This window comes from Gobio gobio (assembly GCF_949357685.1).
Source record: "Gobio gobio genome assembly, chromosome: 2".
Classification (NCBI taxonomy): Eukaryota; Metazoa; Chordata; class Actinopteri; order Cypriniformes; family Gobionidae; genus Gobio; species Gobio gobio.
Genome location: NC_137098.1, coordinates 58,196,960 through 58,219,828, shown reverse-complemented (window position 1 = coordinate 58,219,828; position 22,869 = coordinate 58,196,960). Strand labels below are relative to the sequence as shown.

At 37.5% G+C, this 22,869-nt stretch overlaps 2 protein-coding genes across 4 annotated transcripts in view; one reads left to right on the top strand and one right to left on the bottom strand.

Moving 5' to 3' along the window:
- Nucleotides 1-1,699: 1,699 nt before the first annotated feature.
- Nucleotides 1,700-20,811, bottom strand: immp1l (inner mitochondrial membrane peptidase subunit 1). 2 transcript variants are annotated; one of them, XM_079802421.1, is made up of 6 exons: nt 20,741-20,811; nt 9,794-9,918; nt 9,604-9,692; nt 9,390-9,516; nt 3,109-3,219; nt 1,700-1,837 (listed from the first exon to the last, which is right to left on the bottom strand). In XM_079802421.1, exons 2-6 carry the CDS (start codon nt 9,896-9,898, stop codon nt 1,775-1,777), a joined length of 495 nt encoding a protein of 164 aa, XP_079658547.1. In that variant the 5' UTR covers nt 9,899-9,918; nt 20,741-20,811; the 3' UTR covers nt 1,700-1,774. The 2 variants fall into 2 exon arrangements, with proteins under 2 accessions (XP_079658547.1, XP_079658546.1); XM_079802420.1 differs by lacking the exon at nt 20,741-20,811 and adding an exon at nt 12,481-12,507.
- Nucleotides 20,812-20,919: 108 nt separating this feature from the next.
- The window catches only part of elp4 (elongator acetyltransferase complex subunit 4), a gene marked incomplete at its 5' end in the record, with an annotated part of 131,341 nt that continues 129,391 nt past the window's right edge, over nt 20,920-22,869 (top strand). The window contains 2 exons of one of the 2 annotated variants that reach the window (XM_079802400.1): nt 20,920-21,110; nt 21,889-21,924. In XM_079802400.1, coding sequence (XP_079658526.1) covers nt 20,942-21,110; nt 21,889-21,924 — 205 coding nt within the window. The remainder of the gene's footprint in view (nt 21,111-21,888; nt 21,925-22,869) is intronic. The other variant, XM_079802401.1, reaches the window with a different exon arrangement.

Here is a 22,869-nt window from a genome sequence, read left to right as displayed (position 1 = left end):
AAGTCCCCATGAAATCAAAATGGCTTTTAGTATTCATGTTTTCCTTACTGTTATCTATAAGCTAGTGTGCTCCAAAACAATGACAAAATTCACATTTAGAAGATATAAGCATTCAAAACCTACAGTCTCTCATTTCCACCAATATGGATCAATGATTTTGATGACATCACTCTGCAGTTCAGCTTCTCCTCAGATTTTCTGTCCAATCAAATAATCTCTAGAATCTGAAGCGTCCCGCCCCCTACTTTATAAATAGATGCTAAAGCTGTTTTGAAATTGTGTCATTTTTTTGCACATTTACTATTGTCTACATGGCGCACTACAGGGGATAGGGAACGATTCAGACGATTCAAAGCATATTCAGGTAAATATGCTTTCCACTGGGGCGAAGTCTGGATCATATGAGCGAGTCAGTGCTAGGGTGACCACCTGTCCCGCTTTGCGTTGTACCGCACAGCATTTTCACCCCTTGTCCCGCATGTCGCATATTGAGAAAATGTCCCGCATTTTCACCAGTCTGTTGATTTTTAATGATCATATTGAGAAAACATGCATTCTTTTGCCTTTTTAAGAAAGCATTTTATTTATTATTTTTGCGGCATCGTTTTTCACCTATATTTAACAGCGCTTCGTCAGAAGTAACATCCCGCCTTACACAAATACAAAAGCCGTTTTTTAAACCATATCCAATGGTTGAAAAGAAAGGCGTAAACACGGTCACTAGTGGGTTGTGACGGATGTCAATCAAAATGTGGAGCAGTGATTCGTTCCATGTGTTCCCTGTCAGAAAACGAATGGATAGTTCTGTAGGCCTATATAAATGTATGTGTGTGTGTGTGTGTGTGTATATATATCTCAATTAATATATGATTAACTAATTTAATGTTGTTTTATTGGTTTCATTATTTATTTAGTTGGATTTTAGTTGCACTTGGTCAGAACTGTTTCAAAAGAAGTTATCTGCATGATGCCTGCTGCCTTTTGGCTCAGTGATGTTGAATTTAAGATTATACAACAGTTTCAGGTTATGTTTTAGTGTTGGTAAAATGTCCCACAGTGTCCCACACAAACTTAGTAATCGTCCCACATTTGGTTTGTTTGATGGTGGTCACCCTAGTCAGCGCAGACCAGGAAACGTATCAGACCCATTTGAATTCTGCACAGAATGCTATATTTTAAAGCGATATTGAGGAGAAACGGTTTGAGATTAGGAGGAAACTGCGGCTTTAACAAGCTCAATGGCTCTGGCTGAGCTGATATAAACTTAACACTATTGGCTATTTTTAAAAAGGGGAGGAGCTGTTTGATATGCCTCGCCCTGTCTTCCTGTTTCAGTGAAAATGAAGTCCACACATTGAATAATGCTGCACATTTCAAGGCACTTTAGTGGGCCTTTAAAAAGAGTCCTGTCCATCTAAAACAGCAAAATGTGTTCCCAAAACAGGCAAATATGTCAATTTATAACTTTTGGTCAAAGTGATTCCATGCAAAAAGGACATTTCGGTGAAACAATGGGTCAGCTGCACTGATGGTGAATTTGAAACGATACAGGTCTGTAATACCCATTAAAAAAAAAAAAACAGTATTTTCACTAACATTTTAAACCATTGATTGCAACATGATGTAGTTGATATGATGCATTTGTATTTCTTCACTATCATAAATCCTTGTTTGCCTTAAACAATGAAACGGACATGAATTATAAATAAGAATTTATTTTAAAAGATTGAAAAAAATATCATTTACATTGTGACTGTACATGAACACAGCTTCTTTATAAAATGCGCCCGTCGTTTGGACTTTCGGCCAATACGCCAAAATTATGTGGTGGCCACAACTGCGGAATAAAAGCAAAACAAAAAACAAACAAATCATTTAATTTCATATTAAATGATTATAGTATGAAATATAGCATTATACCACTTTGGGCCAGATTTACTAAACAGGGCAAATTGGCGTGAGAGTGTAATTCCAAAAAAGCGCAGATGGGAGTGGAAAGTTCTGTGCGTGATCTACTGACGACACGCAAATGAAAGAACACCGACGCAGTCGGATCATTTCCATAATGACCAACACAATCTACCAAAAGCATTGCAAAAAAAAAAAAAAAACCAGCATCTGGTTTAAGACATGCTTTTTTAGGCAGTATATAATTCCTCAAATACCAGTAAATTGACTAGCGTAAACCTTAGTAAATCACCTTGCATGATTCATTTAAATACTCTCCTCCCATAAATTTTGCATCTGAAAGGGAAACTGCAATAAGGTCCGCTGCAAAAATAACTCCATCCACGCCTTTTTGCTCTAATATTTCACTGCGCATCTTTAAAGGGGCTATATGCAACTTTTTCCCCAAAATAAACGTAACAATAGCCTTTTTATTTTACCATTTATGACTCAAACATCTCCTGATGAGCATACTGACACCTTGTCCGCTCACAGTGGGTGCACCTATAAGCCTGTATCCTATTTTTCCTATTTTCTGGCGGGTCGTTTTTTCCCGCGCTGTCTGCGGATGTGACGTCACCACCGCTGCGAGAGCGAGCAGAAAATAAGAGCAGTTCTGTTTTTTGGCCACAGGTGTCAGTCGCGAGTTTAAATTTCAGAAAAACGCATATAGCCCCTTTAATAAATTCTGACAGTAGTTTTTTAATGCCAAAATAGGGTTTGCGTTGGCGTAATCTGGCCCTTAATGTTATAATGCAGAAACATCTTTTTATTACAAGGCCCTGTGAGAAAAAAAAAACACCCCTGTATCATTTGCCTTTGACTTTCCAATCAAGGGCTGACAGAAGGTGAGGAGACCTTTTTACAGGGTCATGGGCACATGACGCTATATGAGACGACAGCTGAAAACAGTTTCAAACGAAGACAGCAACCCATTTTTAGCTAGTTACTGGACAACCTTAGTTTAAAATAATTTACTTGTATATAAAATAAAAGGCAAATAAAAAAAAAAGATCATATGTATTTCTTGTTTGAGGAAAAACAATACCTCACATAAAAAAATAAAATTACATAAAAGGGCACTGGTTTAAACTCAAGAAGCTTGTGGTTTGGCCTTTGGGGAAGTGTATAGGTCAAGAAATGAGACTGTATCCTCATTACCTTTAAGCAAACACGTCCTCGGATCAAGGCATAGGGTATTGGGCCATAGCGTCGGGAATCTGTGGAATTCCGAAGGTTATCGCCTTCCAGCCACACATGCCCTCTTGGTACCTAGATTACAGCAGGATGAGAAAAACGAAATGTTAAATCTTACTGAAAATGAGTAGGATTTATTCTGATTGCAGCCACACCAAAAATGGGGTCTAAAATGATCCTTTGACTCATTACGAAATGCATTCACACGCAACACAATATTGGTTCTCCCGGATTAGAGGATAAGGAAGAAGTTCCTAACAGTGAGAAAGTTCACATGACTTCACTGCTCATCTCAGATGGGAATGGGATCATTTTTACTGACTGCTGGGGCCTCACACATCCCCACCCCCTTTATCCTCTCGGTAAGGGGTGAAGCCACGCCTCCATGAGCTGCTCCATGGGTCTAGACCACGGACAGACCTGCCAGGCTGGGCCGGCAACCGAGCGAAGCCTGATCCACACTGACATCAATTAGGAATAATCTCATCACACAGGGAGAGTAGGGCTGTCAAGCCCCTAATTAAGTCCCCTCCACCCCCTCTATATGAGAGGCGAGGGTGAACAACACATCACGTTGTCATTATAAACATAACAGTATGGAGACGCCTATCTGGCACTGACCAAACTTTAAGAAAAATGTTATATCCTTTTTTCCCCCTGTAGTAGAATTCCAAATAATTGTATGGAGAATTTCACACAGTAGGATTTAATGTGCTCAATTGTTTAGAAAGTATTCTTACGGTCACACCAGGTATCTAACAAAGCCGTCAAAACAAAAACAAATATGACTTGCGAAATGATTTGCTGACCTTCTGTATTCATCATTGACAAATGCAAAAAGAACCGTGATTATAAACATATGTCAGCATGTATTCATCTTGCAGTCGACTCTCATTAGCATGGAAACATATGTTTGATCCCATCCACAAGAAATCTCAGCCCGTCGTCATCTGCTGTTCAGAAGTGAAGCTTTTGTCCTGTCTGTCAGCCAAGCATACGAGACTTCACGCCATACTGTGACCAGACACAAATGTTGACAACCCTGCGTTCGATCTTACAAATGAGAGGCATGTTAGAAACATCTTGATTCTGGTCAACAAAATACCTCTACAACTACTAATGTAAATTACAGCTAGTACAGCTGGCTTTGACTTGCTTTCCAAACTTTGTTTTGCTATCTTTATTTTTTTGGTAACAGAAAAGAGTCCTTCAGGGATGAAGCAATTTTGTAGGCCAAACCAGACCTGGTTCCCTTGACAAAATACCAATACGATTTTTCAAATAGCTTTTGGATGATTGCAGAAAATAAGCACTGCTACCAACAAAAGTTACATACAATTGTCAGAAAACCTAACATTAGGTTATAAACGAACTACACCACACAGGGCCGTCGATACTGGGCGAAAAGAGATGATGATTCTTCTAAGGGCCCCCATTTCAACCAATGGGGATTTCAACTGAAGGGGAGCAAACAGCAAAAAGCTTTAAAGGGGACCTATTTTTCCCCTTTTTACAAGATGTAAAATAAGTCTCTGATGTCCCTAGAGTGTGTATGCGAAGTTTAAGCTCAAAATACCCCACGGATTATTTTTTATAGTACGTTAAAATTGGCACTTTTTGGGGGTGTCCCTTTAAATGCAAATGAGCTAGTGCTCTCGTGCCCCCTTTCAAGAATAGGGAGGAGCTTCAAGAGCTTGTACCGGCCACAAAACAGGACAATCTAACAAACTGAAAATGTCAGAAACTGTCAGTAGCGGTGTTCAGCCATCTGTGTTCGAACCGGAGTCGGACAATGATGCCTACAGAGCCAGAGAATAAATGCTGCATGGAGATAGAACAGGTATAGTTTAGTTTAAATACGGTTATAACTTATGTTGTCATCTTGCTTTTATCCACTTTTAGTACAAGCCCGTCTGAGTTTTATGAAGTTTATTGTACATCACACAAAAGATGAAGCCTCCGTTTTCACTTCAGAAAATCACTGTAAGAGCTGAATAAAACACAGTACAAGAAGTGCGCATTAAAGTCTTATCCATAAACTCTTTCTCTCTCTTGCATGATCATCAACATACACAGTGAATTACACCAAAAAAAAACGTGTTACAACTGACAGTAAACAAATATATACAGACCTTATGCCTTTTCAGGGGGTGCTTACTAAACTGGTAACATTTATATTCGTAAAACAACACAGGTGAACTGTAATAAAGTGCTCGCTCTCCCTTTCATTTCTGCCGTGACCAGTATCACTCCGGAGACTAAGATGGATCCCAAACAGTTGGTAATGATTCATCATCCATCCTTAACTTTTTAACAAAACCTGTGTTTTGTATTGTCCCTTTGTATTGTCCCTAGTTCACAAAGCAGCCTAGTGTAAAATTATTTATGCAGACATAAACAAATTTAGGTATATGGGGGCGTATTGCCTTCAAAAATAAAACGTATCCACTGCGTCTTCTACGGGTCTAATGTCCGGAGTACATGAAGACAGGTATGTTCACTCTTACATCCAACAACAAAACACCTGAGTTGCTTACAAGACATTCTTGTTGCTACAACTGCTCCGGACTGGAGAAAAATGGCAGTCATTGTGCAACCAGGTCTATGCTAATACGGTCTTGGGCGGGCCTGTATAAAGTGATGTCAATTTGTACAGAGGTCAAATGACGTCCAGCTCCTCCTCTCTGGACATAAAAAGGGGTGGAGGAATAGATTTGTGGGTAGGTGGGCAAACTCGGTCCTGGAGGGCCACTGCCCTGAAGAGTTTAGTTCCAACCCTGATCAAACTCACCAGCCTGTAGCTTTCTAGTAATCCTGAAGGCATTGATTATATGGTTCAGGTGTGTTTGATTAGGGTTGGAAGTAAACTCTGCAGGGCAGTGGCCCTCTAGGACCGAGTTTGCCCATCCCTGGGGTGTGGTTGGATTTTCTAGCTCCACCAATTAGAACCAAGTTACATTCGCTCCTCCTCGCTGGACGTCTAGTGAGGGGGAGCTAGACGTAAGCTCCACCCATTTGCTCTGCAGTGAACAGCCTCTGGAATGGCTTCTTCTGAGACACTGCTTATGATTTATGGGGATTAAAAAAGGGGTGGGTGGATTTTTATCATTATAGGGTGGTTGTGTACACACACTGCCAACACACATTTATTTTCAAACACCATGTAAACGTGAATTTTGCATAATAGATGCCCTTTAAAGTGACTCCCATGAGCACAGAATTGTGACGAATGTTGCTCAAGAGTGATGTAAAAGTTGCATGAATTCCGATATGACTGTTCAGTGGTGATGGGCATTTCGCCTCTTTTTCGTGAGCCTCTTTTGACTCACAAACGGCTCTTTAAAAAATAAATGTTTTAACTATGACTTTGACTATGATAGGTGTGAAAACAATTCTAATTAAATTATTAAATTAAATCATACTCACAATGTCTCCCAATTTCTTTAAAAATGCATTGATTTGTTATAAAAAAAAAAGAATAGGGATGAGCGGGGCACAAAGTAACGCGGGTTTAGTTGTAACACACATGGTTTAACACTGCCTTAAAGGGTTAGTTCACCCAAAAATGAAAATTGTCATTAATTACTTCCCCTCATGTCGTTTGACACCTCCGTTCATCTTCAGAACACAAATGAAGATATTTTAGTTGAAATCTGATGGCTCTGAAAGGCCTCCATTGGCACAATGGCACTTTACACTCTCAAGACCCTTAAAAGGTACTAAAGACGTCATTACAAAGTCCATCTCACTACAGTGGTTCTAAAATAACTTTATGAATCGGCGAGAATAGTTTTTGTGCGCAAAAAAACCCTAAATAACAACTTATATAGTGATGATGATTTCAAAACACGGCATCATGAAGTTTCGAAGCGTTAAGAATCAGTGAGTCGAATCAGCAGTTTGGATCGCCAAATTTCAGCAGTTTGGCGGTTTGACACACGATCCGAATCCGAGACAAATCTGATATTATTGTAATCTTGTATCTGTTATTTAACAGTTGAGAGAGTTCTTTAATGCTGATATAACAGTAGAAGACACGAGCCGGAGTTAATCCCAGTTGAGCAGGCGGGCATTATTTATTATATTCTATACTTTTATGAATTCTATTGAGAAACCATGAGAAAAATGTGAATAAAGACTGAGAGTCAATGTTCAGAAATGCTTAATTATTATTATTTTTGAACTACGCTGTATAGCTGTTTTCAGGTGTGTTTGTTGTCAAACTCAAAAATTAGTCTATCATTAAAAAAATGCCATTATTTTATTTGAAAAAGTTAATGATTGTATTTTATTGACAAAATATTTTAGTTTGTCTTAGATTATTTTTTGATTATATCAGTTAACATTTGAATCTGTCATTTGGTCATGTTATAATGTGCCCCTCACATGTTACAATGTACCCCACCTATGGGGCATAGTTTCGAGGGGCTGATGCGGTTTCTTCTCTCAGAAATTATTTGTCCTGTTTTCGAGAAGACCCTCTCAGAGGGAACGGATTATTTATATACAGAGTCTATTATTTTAAATAAAATTCATTATTTCATTATTACATAATGATTTAATTTCTCTAGGCTATATTTTTGAAAATAGAGTCGGCTCTTCAGATATGCAGCCAGCTCCCGACGTTCACCTACAAGAGCCGGATCTTAAAGTCGGCTCATTCGCGAACGACCCATCACTACTGTTCAGACTGATGTCGAATTGCAAAACATCTGACCTGTATCGGATTTAGGACCACATTTGGAAGTGGCCCAAATCAGAATTGAAAAGATCAGATTCTAAGTGGTTTGTGTCGTTCACACTGTCATGACAAAAACAAAAACATTTGGATTTGGGCCACATTTACCTGCAGTATAAGCGTAGCCTTATTTGCAACTGCCTTTACGTTGCCTAAACGTTAAATCTTTAAACAAAATCAGTAGTCGGATATTACTGAAGTTTTCATGTTGTAAAATAAACAAAATATCTTGATCTTGTGTAAACCACAGACCTTATTTCACTCATTTCAAAAAACCCAATTCAACAAAAGCATTAAAATCAGGATGATGGAACCGGAAAATCAAAAATGCTAACTTGTTTCTTGGTTTTAGGACTCATTCCTGCAGCACTCAACTGAACACTATCACACATTTTCTCATTTTTATGCTGTAAGTCTTGCCCATGAACATCCTGTGGTTTAGAGACATGCAGTGAAAAACAGCTGCGTAAGATCACACAGCCAAATCGGTTATTAGCCTTCTATCTTTGATTGACAAATCCTTTACTTTCCCAAAGGCATTTTATATAGAGAAACAAACAAATCATCCTGTCATACTGAAGGTAGTATTAAAAACCTACTTGTCAAGAGACTTTTTTTAACTAAAACGTTTATAAAGTATCTATATTTCCGTGTTAAGTCACATGACTTATTATATTAAAATTAGTTGAGTTTTCAATCAGCTATAAACAAGAATCAACACAAAACAACAAATGTGACTTTGCAACAAAATGCAGCAATCAGAATTAAATCAGAATGCGAATAAATGCGAGAAAGAAGACCAATTGCAATTCAACATGTAAATCGCTATTAATTCTGAAGTCAATGAGAGATTTTCAAACTTTAATCTCAGATTTGAAAAAGGAGAAGAGAAAGTATCAGCGCATTGATGCCTTGTAATTATTCTGTAATTCACTAAATTGTCATTGTAATCGGTTTAGGTTTGACTAGTACTGAGTCTGAGCAAACTTCTACAATCTTTTTCAGCTGAGGGTTTGTATCTCTTTACCTTAAAGGACTCCGGTGACAGGCCTTTCTTTCTCTCCTCTCTTCATCACTTGCTCTACTCATCTGGCACTAACACTAACAGCTTCGGGAAAAATTACAGGCCAAAACCGTACACAGTCAAGGTGAAAAAAACAAAACAAGTGATACAAAAAAAGCAATAACAGCTATTTCAGTGACAGGGTGGCTATGCTCTCTCTGGACCAATAATAACTGAGAAACAAGCATTTGTTGCTACCACAAGGTAAATGTTTTAACCAACAGAAGGATGAATGTGAAATTCAAATGCATACACCTCAAGAGTGAATGTAATGGTTCGTACAAAAAAAAAAAATAGAGGGAGGCAGAAGAAAAACATGTGAAGACTTCAGAAAGTCAAGTCATCTTTATTTATATAGCACTTTATACAATACAGATTGTTTCAAAGCAGCTTTACAGTGATAAAAAATATGAACTCATGTCACTGCACTACATAGGTACTCACGTAAGTGTGTGTTTTAAAGATGTCAGATGGTCCACTGGTGCAGACTTTGTCCCCCTCCAGTCCGATCACTCTTTTACAGATGTTCATCTTTGGATCAAAAGGACTTTTGGCTATTACAATATCCCCTCTGGAAAGACGTAACAGGTGAGGTCAAAAAGAAACCAAAGGTTTGATTAAAGTATCACTTTAAAATAAACATTTCATACACACTCACTTTTGTATTCGACAGAGGTGACGGCTTACTCGTTCTGAGAAAACCACATCGTGGTTGGTGATGGTGGGCTCCATGGAAGGTCCTGAACACTGTTGTACAGTAGGTGAATTGTGGGTAGAAATAAGAATTTAGATGTATGTCTTTGTCTGTTTCACCAAACTCTATGACTAAACATCTCCAAGAAACTTACCGACACAAATTCACCAATATACTCAAAGGCACAGTGAGCGATGCAGCCATACTGAACGGTGTAACCAACAAAGCTAACGGACTTCACAAAGAAACCACGAAACATCCTGCCGTTTCTCAGAAATGCTGAAATAAAAAAAAGAGTCTAAATTTAAAAAAACAATCATTCACAACCAACACTGATATTGTCATACAGCAGAGATTTGATCACATTTACTGATTTCCTTCAAGCTCTAAACCAGGTCGATGAATATTAAAGTCTTACATTTAGTTTTCAGGAAAAGTGACAAGAAATTATTGGAGTGGAATTGGAAAGTCGGCATGAAATGCAAATTCATTTCCATCATATGTAAATCTATTTTCTAAATGCATCTTATTATGACAATTTCAAAATCCTTTTTTCTTTCTTTCAATTTAGTAGTTAAAGGATTAGTTCACCTCAAAACGAAAATTTCCTGATATTTTACTCATCCCCCATCTCATCCAAGAAGTTCATGTCTGTCTTTCTTCAGTCGAAAATAAATTAAGTTTTTGAGGAAAACATTCCAGGATTTTTCTCCACATGGCAACCAAAATCTTGAAGGTCCAAATCAATGCAGTTTCAAAGGGCTTCAGAGACTCTGCACGATCCCAGACGAGGAATAGGGTCTTATTTAGCCAAACCATCTGTCATTTTCAATAAAAAAAAAAAAAAATATATACTTTTTAACCTAAATTGCTCATCTTGCTCTGCGACGTGCCAATGATTGCATAATCACGTCGGAAAGGTCACGCTAGACGTAGGCGGAAGTACCGCCCCAGTGTTTACAAAGCGATTGTGTGAAGACTAATACAAACATCCTTTAGCAAAAAAAAAAAAAGGTAAACCAACGATGTCGGACGATTTTGAAGTTGAAGATGGGAGTGTTTTTGGTAAAGGGCGTTTGTATTAGTCCTGAGTAAAATAATTTTCATTTTGAAGTGTATCCTTTAATGTGCTGTCTGAATGGCTAGTTGAACTGGTTTGTTCACTTTTTTTACAATTTTATTACATCTTTGGAGAAGATTTTAGGATGTTAATAGTAAAAAAAAAAATATCACAGGCTTGTGTATGGCAGTGTAGTTATTGGTAACTTTAAATTATGTTCAGTAAATAAAATAAAGCTGTAAAATGAAATGGTAACACTTTACAATAAGGTTCCATTTATTAACATTAGTTAACTGCATTAGTTAACATAACTAACAATGAAAAATACTTCTAAAGCATGTATTAATCTTAAAGTTAATTATGACATTTACTAATACTTCAAAAGTTGTGTATGTTAATATTATTTAATGGATTTGAGCTAACATGTACTAACAATTAATAGTTTTTATTGTTACCCAATGAAAATGATTAATAAATAGTCTACTTCAACAAATGTATTGCTCATTTTTAATGTTAGTTAATGCATTCACGTTAACTAATAGGACCTTATTGTAGTGTTACCAATAAAACATTAGATGAAAAACGCATTCAAATTATGAAAAACACAAACTAATAAAATAAAAATGAAAACAAATTAAAATTGTTCGTGTATGTCACTTTCAAGACACATGAATTAAATCCCAAATTTAGATTGTAACATCATCCATTAAATAATAATTTTGTATTAATTATCAAATGATTAGTTGACTATCCTACCCCATTCTTAAAGAGCACCACAGCTCTGGAGCTCTTACCGCTACACCAAATTAAATCCTAAAATTTGGAAATGAAAATTCTCAATTGGAAATCTCACTCCGTGCCAAAAACTGACGACACATGCCTGTGCCAGAGGGGTGAAAGTGGCTTTTAAACACTTTGTCACTGAGGTGGTGTTGGTGGGGAAATGCACATCACACATTTAATGGCTAACGGTTAAAACTGTGAAACCAAAGTGATCATTAGAGATGGTGTTTCATTCTCAGGAGCCTCTACAACCCATCAACAAGACACAAAGGTCGCTCTTTTGTGCCTTGTTGATGGGTTGGGCATCTGACCCTGTCTGAGACAACCCAATCTACACCTGTGGGAGCAGGTGACAGCGCTAGCAGGCACAGGTTCATCTCCTCCGACTAAAAAATAAATAAATAAATGGCCATAGCAACAGAACACAAGGTCCTTTGTTTGTCCTCGCACCCCGGCTCTTTAACTGATAAAACTCTGGTGCGTTGTCTGAATAAACAGTCCATCCTCTCTCAAACTATTGACTTTTCCTTGGCCATCAAGCTAGCAGGGTGCGTGAGTCAATAAAGGTCATGTTTGGTTGTTTGTACACATCCATGAAACCTCGCATGGCAGATAAACAGCTCAAAAGATAAAGCAGCACTTCAATTGCGTGCCGTTTGTCGGTTTTACAGGCTGGTTCATAACAAGAAACTCTAAAAATCGTGTGCAATTAGAAAACGAATCTTCAGAAGAACAACCTCTCCGGATGTCCAATGAAGGATAAACCTCAATCTCTTCTCCTGAAACAAACCAAAGGAATTAAGGCGACCCGGCCGAGCAGAAACTAAACGAAACCGAGCCCTATCCCAAAAGCCCCTATTGCCTCGGGAATGACATCTCCAATATGGGACGGAATTAATCCCCCTGTCCCCTACTTCCTCCATCTCAGTCCCAGGCCAAGTGTCAGGTGCCTGTCTCCGTGTGTCATGGAAAGTGCTACACCTAATCCCATTACCCACCAGCCATCTCCTCGCCCCATACCTCCGTCCCTGACACCTTTCTATCCATTCTGGTCAGACATCGAATCCACACCTTTGAATCCTCGTAATTACGTCTGATACCCCCAACACAAACACGGTGTATGAGAGTTAGCTCCTCTACCCAAAGGCCCCCTCCGTCCAGGGATGTTTCTGCCTGACTGGATGTAGTCGTATCTCAGGGAGGCAGTGAAAGGGCCAGCTGTTGTTTTGCTTATCAAACTGCAGGGTGGGGCGAACAAACTATTGTTTCTGAGCCGTTTTCTCTGGCAATTGATAGTGGGCACAGATTCTCTGCCTAAACTGTAACATATACACTTTCCTTTTAAATCTCTATGCTCGTTATAAAGGGTCATTTGATACCGGTAAGTTCCTCTATTTGGTGAAAAACTGTAATAAATCTAATGGGACATTTCATGTAGTTTTACAGTAAATTACAAGGGGTGCTTTGAATGAGGTGAATTTAAAATGCAACTTTTCTGAGAGGATTTTGCTGTGCAAACGGTCTAAAAACTAAAGCATAGCATACTGCCATCATGCAAAATAAAGTAAAAAATAAAACTCCAAAATAAAAACAAAAGTATATAAACCTATACTACTGTTTACAAGTTTTGGGGCATTAATCCCGGGTTTCACAGACAAGGCTTAAATCTAGTCCCAGACTAAAATGTATGTTTGAGCTGTTTTAAGCAACTGACCAAGTGGCAACCTCCCGCAGTTTCTCTTGAAGCCAATACGGAAGTGACTTAAACTTCAGTTCACTGACTGGCCACTAGGGACCGCCTCCAGAAGGGAGCAGAATCTCATTGAGCCCCATGTTAAAATGCCCAACTTTACAGCAGAAAAAAACATGTTTACAGCCTGGTTCAAATTGTGGTTTTGGTCTACTGCTAATTTTGCCCTTCATGAGGAGTGTGAGGGGGGTGAATTTTTTTTATAACTCATTCGTTTACATTATATAAAGCCTTAAAGTTCTGCATAATTAAGGGCGTGGCCACTTTGAGTGACAGGTGGATAGCCATTTATCTGCTGTCTGTTATTTATCGCGTCACTTCAGCCTTGCCCACATTTTGCCCATTTTCTGTTATCCGGGAGTGACGCGCGATGACGCGCTGCCAAGATGGCGATGGCCAGCTCGTCCCTACTTTACGCTTCAGAACTGCTCATCAGAATCCTATGGGTGACGTCACGAACACTACGTCCATATTTTTTTACAGTCTATGCAACTGACATACAGTATCTTAAATATGTCAGTGTCATTGTTTTGCCACAAGATGCACACTTAATGTAAGATGCATACTTAAATTTCCTAATTAAACCAAGGCCTAATCCCGGCTTAACCTAAACCCTGTCTGTGGAACCAGGCCTACGTTAGATAAAATAAAATACTTCTATTCAGCAAGGATGTGTTATATTGATCATGTGTGATAGCACACAAAAGAGTTATTTTTTTAATAAGGTAAGGTATCTTTATTTCATTCCCGCAGGTAAAATTGTTTTGCAGATAAAAGAAGAATTCGGTCATCCAAATAATAAATGCTGTTCTTTTGATGCATGCCATGTATGACGTTTTTGCAAAAAATATTCTTGCAACATTGATAATAAAAAGTGTTTCGTGAACACCTAATGCTTCAGAATAATAAAATTACATTTTATAATGCATTAAAATAGAGAAAACATTTCTTTTAAATTGTAATAATATGTCACAATATATACTGTTTTAACTTGGTGAGCATAAAATACTTTTTTCAAAAATATAACAAATCTTACCAACCCCAAACCTTTGAACGGAAGTGTATACATAAACAATAGACAACTAGTCGACTCGACGCGATTCTGGTAACAGCAAAGCATGTTGATCCAGAAATATCTTCCTCTAGTTCTGTCCATCATTTTGCTTCAATCTGATTGGCTCTATCTTTCATTCTTGCCCTGACCACAAGAGACTGTCAGGCTCATAGACCAGCTCGGCAGAATGTGTTGCAGAGAACACAGCATCCCCAACTACCGTCTAGTCGTCCAATCACCAGCACAGTCACTGTTGTGGGCGTCAAGCATAGGTGAGGATTAAGGATTTAGCATAATAAGATTACACGGCCAGTGAATGATATCAAGAGACAGTCCATATGCGGCCGCCTGGTTTTCCACTGGCACCCTGTGTGTGTGTGTGAGAGACTGGGTGAGTCAGCTGCTTGGAATCAAATGGAGTTTAGCCAAAATCAAACAGACCTTCAGACAATTGAGATTAAATCTCTATTTCTGAACATTCCCCAGTGTGTTCGGAACAAGCACTATCTGCCACATGATTCCCTGGACGGGGGAAGTGACGGACCAAAATGAATTTCACCTAACAATTGGATAATTAACTACAAGTCTCCCCTTAATCCAGGATTACACAGTACAATGTATATATATTTGCTACACAGTCACATAGAGCATCTCTGGAGAGCCATCTGTGGCCCCGGACCCCCAAAACCCATAATGCAACAGAAGGGTGAAAGGGTTCCCAGAGAGCTGAGAAGCAGGTGGCATCAAAATGCCCTTTTAATCCTATAAATCTGCTGTAAAAACAAACTTCTGAAATTGAACAAATCTCTTGAGAGAGAGATCTGTCACCGATGTTGGTTTAGCAGCATTTAATCTGATAAACTGCTCTTTAAAAAAAATAGGTAATCTACAGTCTTGGCAACAAGTAAAACAATACCTAAAAAAAAATAAATAATTATATATATATATATATATATATATATATATATATATATATATATATATATATATATATATATATATATATATATATATATATATATATATATATATATATATATATATATATATATATATGAGTATTAGACAAATAAATAGAGCTGTTGCATCATGTCTTGAACTACTGGCATGGGTGTTTCATTAATATGGCATCTGAAGTAAAAACAAATAGTTGAAATAAATGAAATAGTTCAATAATCCATTCAGTTACACATTTTTTTTTTACCAAAACGGCCTATAATATTGAACAGCAGAGGTTAAACATTTGATTTTCCAAAGTAATACGATTGCAGTATCAGTATATTATGCATAAAGGTATTACTTTGTTTTTAAAACGCTCTTAGCTGAGATTATTTGGAGGCGGTTTCAGATATTGCAGTAAAAATCAGAGATTTCCCTTAAAGAGTCAATTACAGTGCAGTAGGCCTATGTATGAAAGCAAAGTGTGCAAACACTAATTCAGGCATTGAGACTGATGTCACACTTGTGTAAAGGTCACTATGACTCCGTGCCACCATCTAATGTGCTCACACTCTGCTGACCTCCTGAAATAGCAAAGAAAATAAACAGCAGCCCAGGTGACAGTGGAAAGGATGCAGTGCTGTATTTCTGAGAGCCATTGTTCATGATTGCCGGACATTCAGAACGATAATTATTACAAGAAAAGTTGGTACAGATATAGTCATGCACTAGTGCATTGACAGAAAATAGCTCCTCTCTGATATAGAGCATAAAACAATTAAAATAGCCTTGCGTTTGTGAGTGAGACTGGGATATATATATAGTTTTGACGTGTGTGTGTGTGTGTGTGTGTGTGTGTAGAGCTGGGTAGATTACTTACAAATTGTAATTGGTTACTGATTACAAATGACAAATTGTATTTAGTAACGTAATCCATTACATTACATATTTAACGTAATGTAATCTGACTACTTTTGGATTACTTTTGACCTAATTTATCAATCACATTGATTTTGAGTAGAATAATCTTGTACCATATTGATATAAAATACAAAATATAAAGAAAATATATTCAATTTTTTGTTATCAACATGAAGTGCATTAAATATTACATTATGACAGAGTTGGGGTTTGTGATGGAATTGCAGGAGTTCCTGAGTTTAATGAAAAGCAATTAAGTAATTAAATCATACAAAAATGATTTTAAAATAAATAAAAAAAACAAATTAAGAATAAATAAAATAAAACACTACTAAAAATATTGTATTTGTTTGCCTGCATGTCATGTGACCATTAACTGACATCAGAGAACATCGAACTTATTATTATTAACGCAATTTTATTATTGACCGAACTGACACATTAAAATCTCAGGGGGTATTTCATGTAAATATATAAGGTCAAAGAACACCAGACAAAAAAGTTGAGGAATCTCTGCATTGCATGTAAAATATGAAATGATTAATGATATATTGTGAATTTGTACATTTTAATGTATCTGAAAGACAAAAGCCTTGCAAAGACATTAATGCATGAAAAACTCACTGAAACTGAGTAATAATTCACATAATAATTAATGTGTTAATCAGGAGTTGATTAGATATGCAATGTTGCAATGTTGAGAAAACACTTGTTAAAAGTGAAATGATATATAGGCTATAAATCCAGTGATCAAATGCTGTGGGTCTCAGTTTTCACTGGCTGGTCTGTGTGTGTAAAGCAGTATGCATTTTTTTTAAATGAACATTTAAAAGTAGTAGTAGGGAGAATCAATGAATTATTAATATTTGACTGCCATTGTTAGAATAACATAAAAATCAATAAAAAAGTAACTGTAGTCTGAATATGAGTATTTAAAAATGTAATATGATCTAATTTCAAGTACTTCTTAAACTAGTAGTTTAATGTTTAATATATATCTTAAAACTTAAAAAAAAATGATTTGGAAGGGCAACGGATGGTGTGAGATCAGAAGCAAAAAGTGAGGAAGCCAATCCCGAGGTTCGCTTCACAGCTTCTTATCACAGCACATCTGAATTTAGACATACATGAGGAGCTCGACTTTGGGAGCTTCTGTGGGACTTAAGAAGATTACATGGATTCGTATAGTGTTAACTAAGATGGCGTTCCCCCGAGAACCCAGATGGAAGGAAGATGAGGAGGGGGGGAACACTCTGATGTTCTCGATCTGTGTGGCAGAAGGCAGCTGAGGGTGGCCTCGCTCTGCTCTCTTTGTTCTCAATGGATCGGAGAACCTTGAGATTCGGTAATCGGGCGGCTATCGGTGCAGCTATCAAAATGAGGCTGGCGGCTTGAGCCGGGATGGAGACACCTGGTTCGTTGATGGAGGACAGATGTCAGCACGCAAGACATAAAAGAAACCTCCCTCAATCACATCATTTTTACAACGGTCCAATGGAAATCAAATGAATTTTAAAAGGCAGATAATGAAATAAAGCCAATTACAGAGTCAATCCCCGTAAATATGAACAAAAGCGAAGCAATTTCAAAGGACGCCGAGCTAGTTCTGTAACAATGACGTGACATAAATAGACTAATCTTTATTGAAATGACCTTTGACTGCAGCCTGAACCCAAGATGGAGCTGAAATGCAAACAGATCTTATCAGATGTGCCAAGTTAGGCCTTCTGTTGAGGGTAAAAGAGAAATCTTACAATTCTCTATTCAGTAAATGCCCATCCCTACCAATTTCGTTTTAAAATTAGCCTGCGTTGTTTTTACAGGACAGATATCCTTTATTTCACATTGGAAAAAATACAGATTAATGCAGGTTTTGGAGGAGAGAATAAAATGACCTTCCTGTGGGTCACAAATAATAGTTACCACAACCCTATAATTGTCCTGGCATCCAAGATTATTGCTTTCCTTTCAACACTAACGCATACAAAACCCTCCGCAGATGACAATCTAACTTCCCTTCTGAGCAATGCCACTATATTCTTAACCTCAGATTGCGGTAGCAAAGAGAATCACGTTGGGGAAACCCAAACAAGCTGCTCAGGAAACATTTGACATGTTATGACTGTTAGTATTAGCACTGTGTGGAACAATCAGATAGGAGTTGATAAAGCTGACATAATAAAAATAACATAAGCGATAGCAGCATCTGGACAAACTAAAAAGAGCACCTTAGCACTGAATGGAGATACATTTTTGGAAATAAAAGAAACCATAGTTTTTGAGAGGCCAAAACTATCAATGATAAGACTCCCACTTTAATGATGGATAATATCACAGTGATTTACAAAATCAATAAATATATGGATGTTAAAAACTGATTTGTGTGTCTAATTTATTATGCAGGAAACTACCACAGCAATGCAGGAAATTGTGTATGTGTGTGAGTATATACATCGATCAGGCATAACATTATGACAGGTGAAGTGAATAACACTGATTATCTCTTCATCACGGCACCTGTAGTGGGTGGGATATATTAGGCAGCAAGTGAACATTTTGTCCTCAAAGTTGATCTGTTAGAAGCAAGAAAATGGGCAAGCGTACGGATTTGAGCGAGTTTGACAAGGGCCAAATTGTGATGGCTAGACGACTGGGTCAGAGCATCTCCAAAACTGCAGCTCTTGTGGGGTGTTCCCAGTCTGCAGAGTCAGTATCTATCAAAAGTGTTCCAAGGAAAGAACAGTGGTGAACTGGCGACAGGGTCATGGGCGGCCAAGGCTCATTGATGCAAGTGGGGAGCGAAGGCTGGCCCGTGTGGTCCGATCAAACAGACGAGCTACTGTAGCTCATATTGCTGAAGTTAAAGGTCCCGTTTTTCCTGTTTTTTTGAAGCTTTGATTGTGTTTACAGTGTGCAATATAACATGTGTTCATGTTTCGCGTGTACAAAAACACAGTATTTTTCACACAATTTACTTATCTGTATACCGCTGTTTTCACTGTCCTAAAAACGCCTCTATGATTTCCTTATTCTACGAAGTTCCTCCTTCAGAAATACGTAACGAGTTCTGATTGTGCCAGCGGTTCCCGTGTTGTGATTCGACAGCAGCTTAGCGCACGTTGCCCGGAAAGGTCACGCCTCTTACCATAACGGGGAGATGAACGCGCTCAAAGTACAGCCCCTGAAGGCCAAACAAAGGTGATTTGACTCCGGGATGAAAATAACAGCGTCTCGACGACATGGCGACAAACACACTCTACAAACGCAACACTTCCTCTTCTCCACGTGGGGGAGCAACAAGACCACGCCCCCTTTTTTGCGTATTCTTGTGGGCGGAGGTTAGTCAACAAACTGTTCTACTGACGTCATTAAAGCAGGATGTACAGGGATTTAGTCCAAACCGGCGTTCGCTGTAGGCTTTGAAAGGGAACTTCTGTTAAATAAAATATCTCGCTTGGCATTGAACTTTGAGCTTTATAATTGTACAGGTATTATTAATGCTCTAACAGCAACATTACACACTAACTAAAGTTTGAAAAATGGGATCACGAAGAACAGGACCTTTAAAGGTGCTCCAAGCGATGTTACGCGTTTTTCAGGCCAAAACATTTTTTGTCACATACAGCAAACATCTCCTCGCTATCCGCTAGCTGCCTGTCCCCTGAACACACTGTAAAAAAAACGTGGTCTCTGTAGTCCGCATAAGCTCCACAAACTGCAACAAAAACAAACGTGGGCAGTCTGGACCACGAACCACAACAAAGAGTGCTCCAGCCAATAGCCGACAAGAATGATTTGGGGGTGGATATTATTCTTATCGGCTATTATCGGCCACTAATTAGTATTAGTGGTCATAATGTTATGCCAGATCGGTGTGTATATATATATGTATGTGTATAAAAAGTTTGAGGTCAGTAAGATGTATTTGCTCACCAAGGCTGCATTTATTTGATGGAAAATACAGTAAAACAGCAATATCGTGAAATGTTATTACAATTGGGAAAAAAATATTATTTGAATGCTTTAAAATGTAATTTATTCCTTTATCACTATCATTACACCAGTCTTCAGTGTCACATGACCCTTCAGAAATTATTGTAATATGATGATTTGCTGCTCAAGTACATTTCTTATTATTATCAATGTTGAAAACAGAGTTGTGCTGATGAAGAATAGAAAGTTCAAAAGAACAGTATTTATTTGAAAAAACAATTATTTTTTTAACATCTGTATAAAAAGTTAAATTCTTTCAAATATCCATATTATATACATTTGTGATCCAAAAACATAATATTAAAAATTGTTCTCGTTTATTCTGCTTCTGACACGTATGCATATCATTGTTGTGCAATGAATCAATAAATAAACCGTTATAATGACAGCTTCAGCTGTTTCAGTGTCACGAATCTGCTCACAGCAATTCATAAGTCTAGTCTAAATTACAAGGGCAGCATGTTTTTTCTGTTATGGCTCAGGTAGCTGTCAGTTTTGAAACCGCAATAATGTTTTGGGCATATAAATATGATCTAAAGCAGGAATGTAATGTATGATGGAATTATAATAAGCACTATAGTCATTTGTACAAGAATCCTACCTGATTCGTGTCCATTGACAGCGCGTGCTGTTTGTATTCCTAGATCATATGTTCACTACGCAGCTGCAGTCAACCTTGAACTCCATTGCGTCATCGTCGCTGAGCAAGACCTTTTCTGATTGGCTAAGAACACAACAAGAACACACAAAAAAGTTGCTGATTGGCTGTAGAGTCACCGCTGTTGCTGTCAACAGAAAAAACATGGCGGCTCCCGTTAGGTGCATGGCTGGATCCTCCAGCACAGGCAACACAACTAGTTTTCAGAAGAAAACCCGCAGCAAACTAGTTTCTATCCCTGGTACCAGACCTTCTGTACAGAACGGACAGCTCTTACTGTCATCTGGCGTCAGCTCGCTTGACTACGTGATTGGTTGGTATAATTAATTTAAGCTCACTGTCAAGGGGGTGTGTAACTATATTCATATTTCACATGCCTCTCTATCGTCTTCGTATTTAGGCCTATATATATTTTAATAAATCCCAAAAGTAATTCAGCATTAATAAGCTTTTGTTTACACCACAGTCACCCCACTGTCACTGTTTAAACCTGACTGGAAAGTGCTTTTAACCCATCAATCAAAATATCAGGGTAGTTTTCACTTCATTAGGGGTATAATCTTTGCATTTATAAGAAATATTGTTGTATTATATGAAATAATGTTGTATTGGAAGTTGTAATATTGATCCTATAATGATTTCCTTATCTTGGCATGTATAATGACAGAAAATTCCCTGAGAAAAACAAAACATGTTTAGTAATATATATTATCACTTTACAATAAGGTTTCATTTGTAAACATGTAAACATTAGTCTATGTATTAACTAATATGAAATATAACAATGAGCCATACATTTGCTACTGTATTTGTTAATTTTAAACGTTAGTTAATAAAAAATCCAGCTGTTCATTGTTTGTTCACAGTGCATTATTAACTAATGTTTAACAACTTTTGATTTTAATAATGCATTAGTAAATGTTAAAATTAATATTAACAAAGATTAATACATTTTGTAGAAGTGCAATTCATTAGTTCATGTTAACTAATGTGGTTAACTAATGTTAACTAATGAAACCTTATTGTAAAGTGTTACCATACAAACACATTATAATTTGATGTCTTTAAGATAAATACTTTTTTTTCCATAGGTGGTGGTCTTGCAGTTGGAACTCTGCTACTTGTAGGTAAGCAATGACGCAATGTATTTATACTGTCATGTCATGTCACTAGGTTAAGATATTTTTATTTCTGGATATTATTTTTGTACTTAGCCACTGCTTTGCATGTCGTAATGGATAGGAAAAAATAAGGACAGGGATTATTCAAAATAATCTTTTCATGTTGCAGAGTACCATATGAAGCCTGTGAAATCTATCAAAAAGTGCAGATAGCAGTACGCGTGTGTGTGTAGTTGCTTGTGATACTACAAATCTTAGGATCAGTAGGCTGATATCTCTGATGCCTCTGATTACAGACTTTTTCCGCAGTGTTAAATTCAGCATGAAACAGAAGTTGTGATAGTCTTTTATTCCCTATTGTGATGTACATCCTGGCTTCTTGAACAAGGAAAAAGTGTAGGGCAGGACTTGATTTTGTTCATTGGGAATTGGTTGGATGGTTGTAGCTTGCTATTGGTGGATCTCATGCGAGTGACAGGTTGTTCCGCCCCCACGCCAGTAAACACATCATCAGAGAAGAGTTATCACTGCAAGAGGGAGATGAAGTTACTTTGATTAAAGATTACGAGGTGCATTTGAATAAAAAATAATAATAATGGTGATGTGCACAGTTAAATAATTTATAATAAACACTGCACTATTCCATAAAAATAAGAATTGTTATTCATGGGGACTTTAACAGCAGTTTAAAGTATTTTGGCGTATTTAAAATTGAGGGTCTTTCTGTTGCTCCTCCTAAGTATTATTTATGTATTTATTTATTTATATTGACGTAAGGTTAAGAAAGTTGCCACTATTTGCTTTGCACTCTGGTAGATGACCAGCATATAGTTTTCTCTTTGTATAATGAATTCTTTTGACATACCTTATTATTCTCAAAACATATATTCATGAGGATCTTATATCTTTACATCCTATTCTTTGCATTCTTTTGTCCTGTTTTCACTTCGT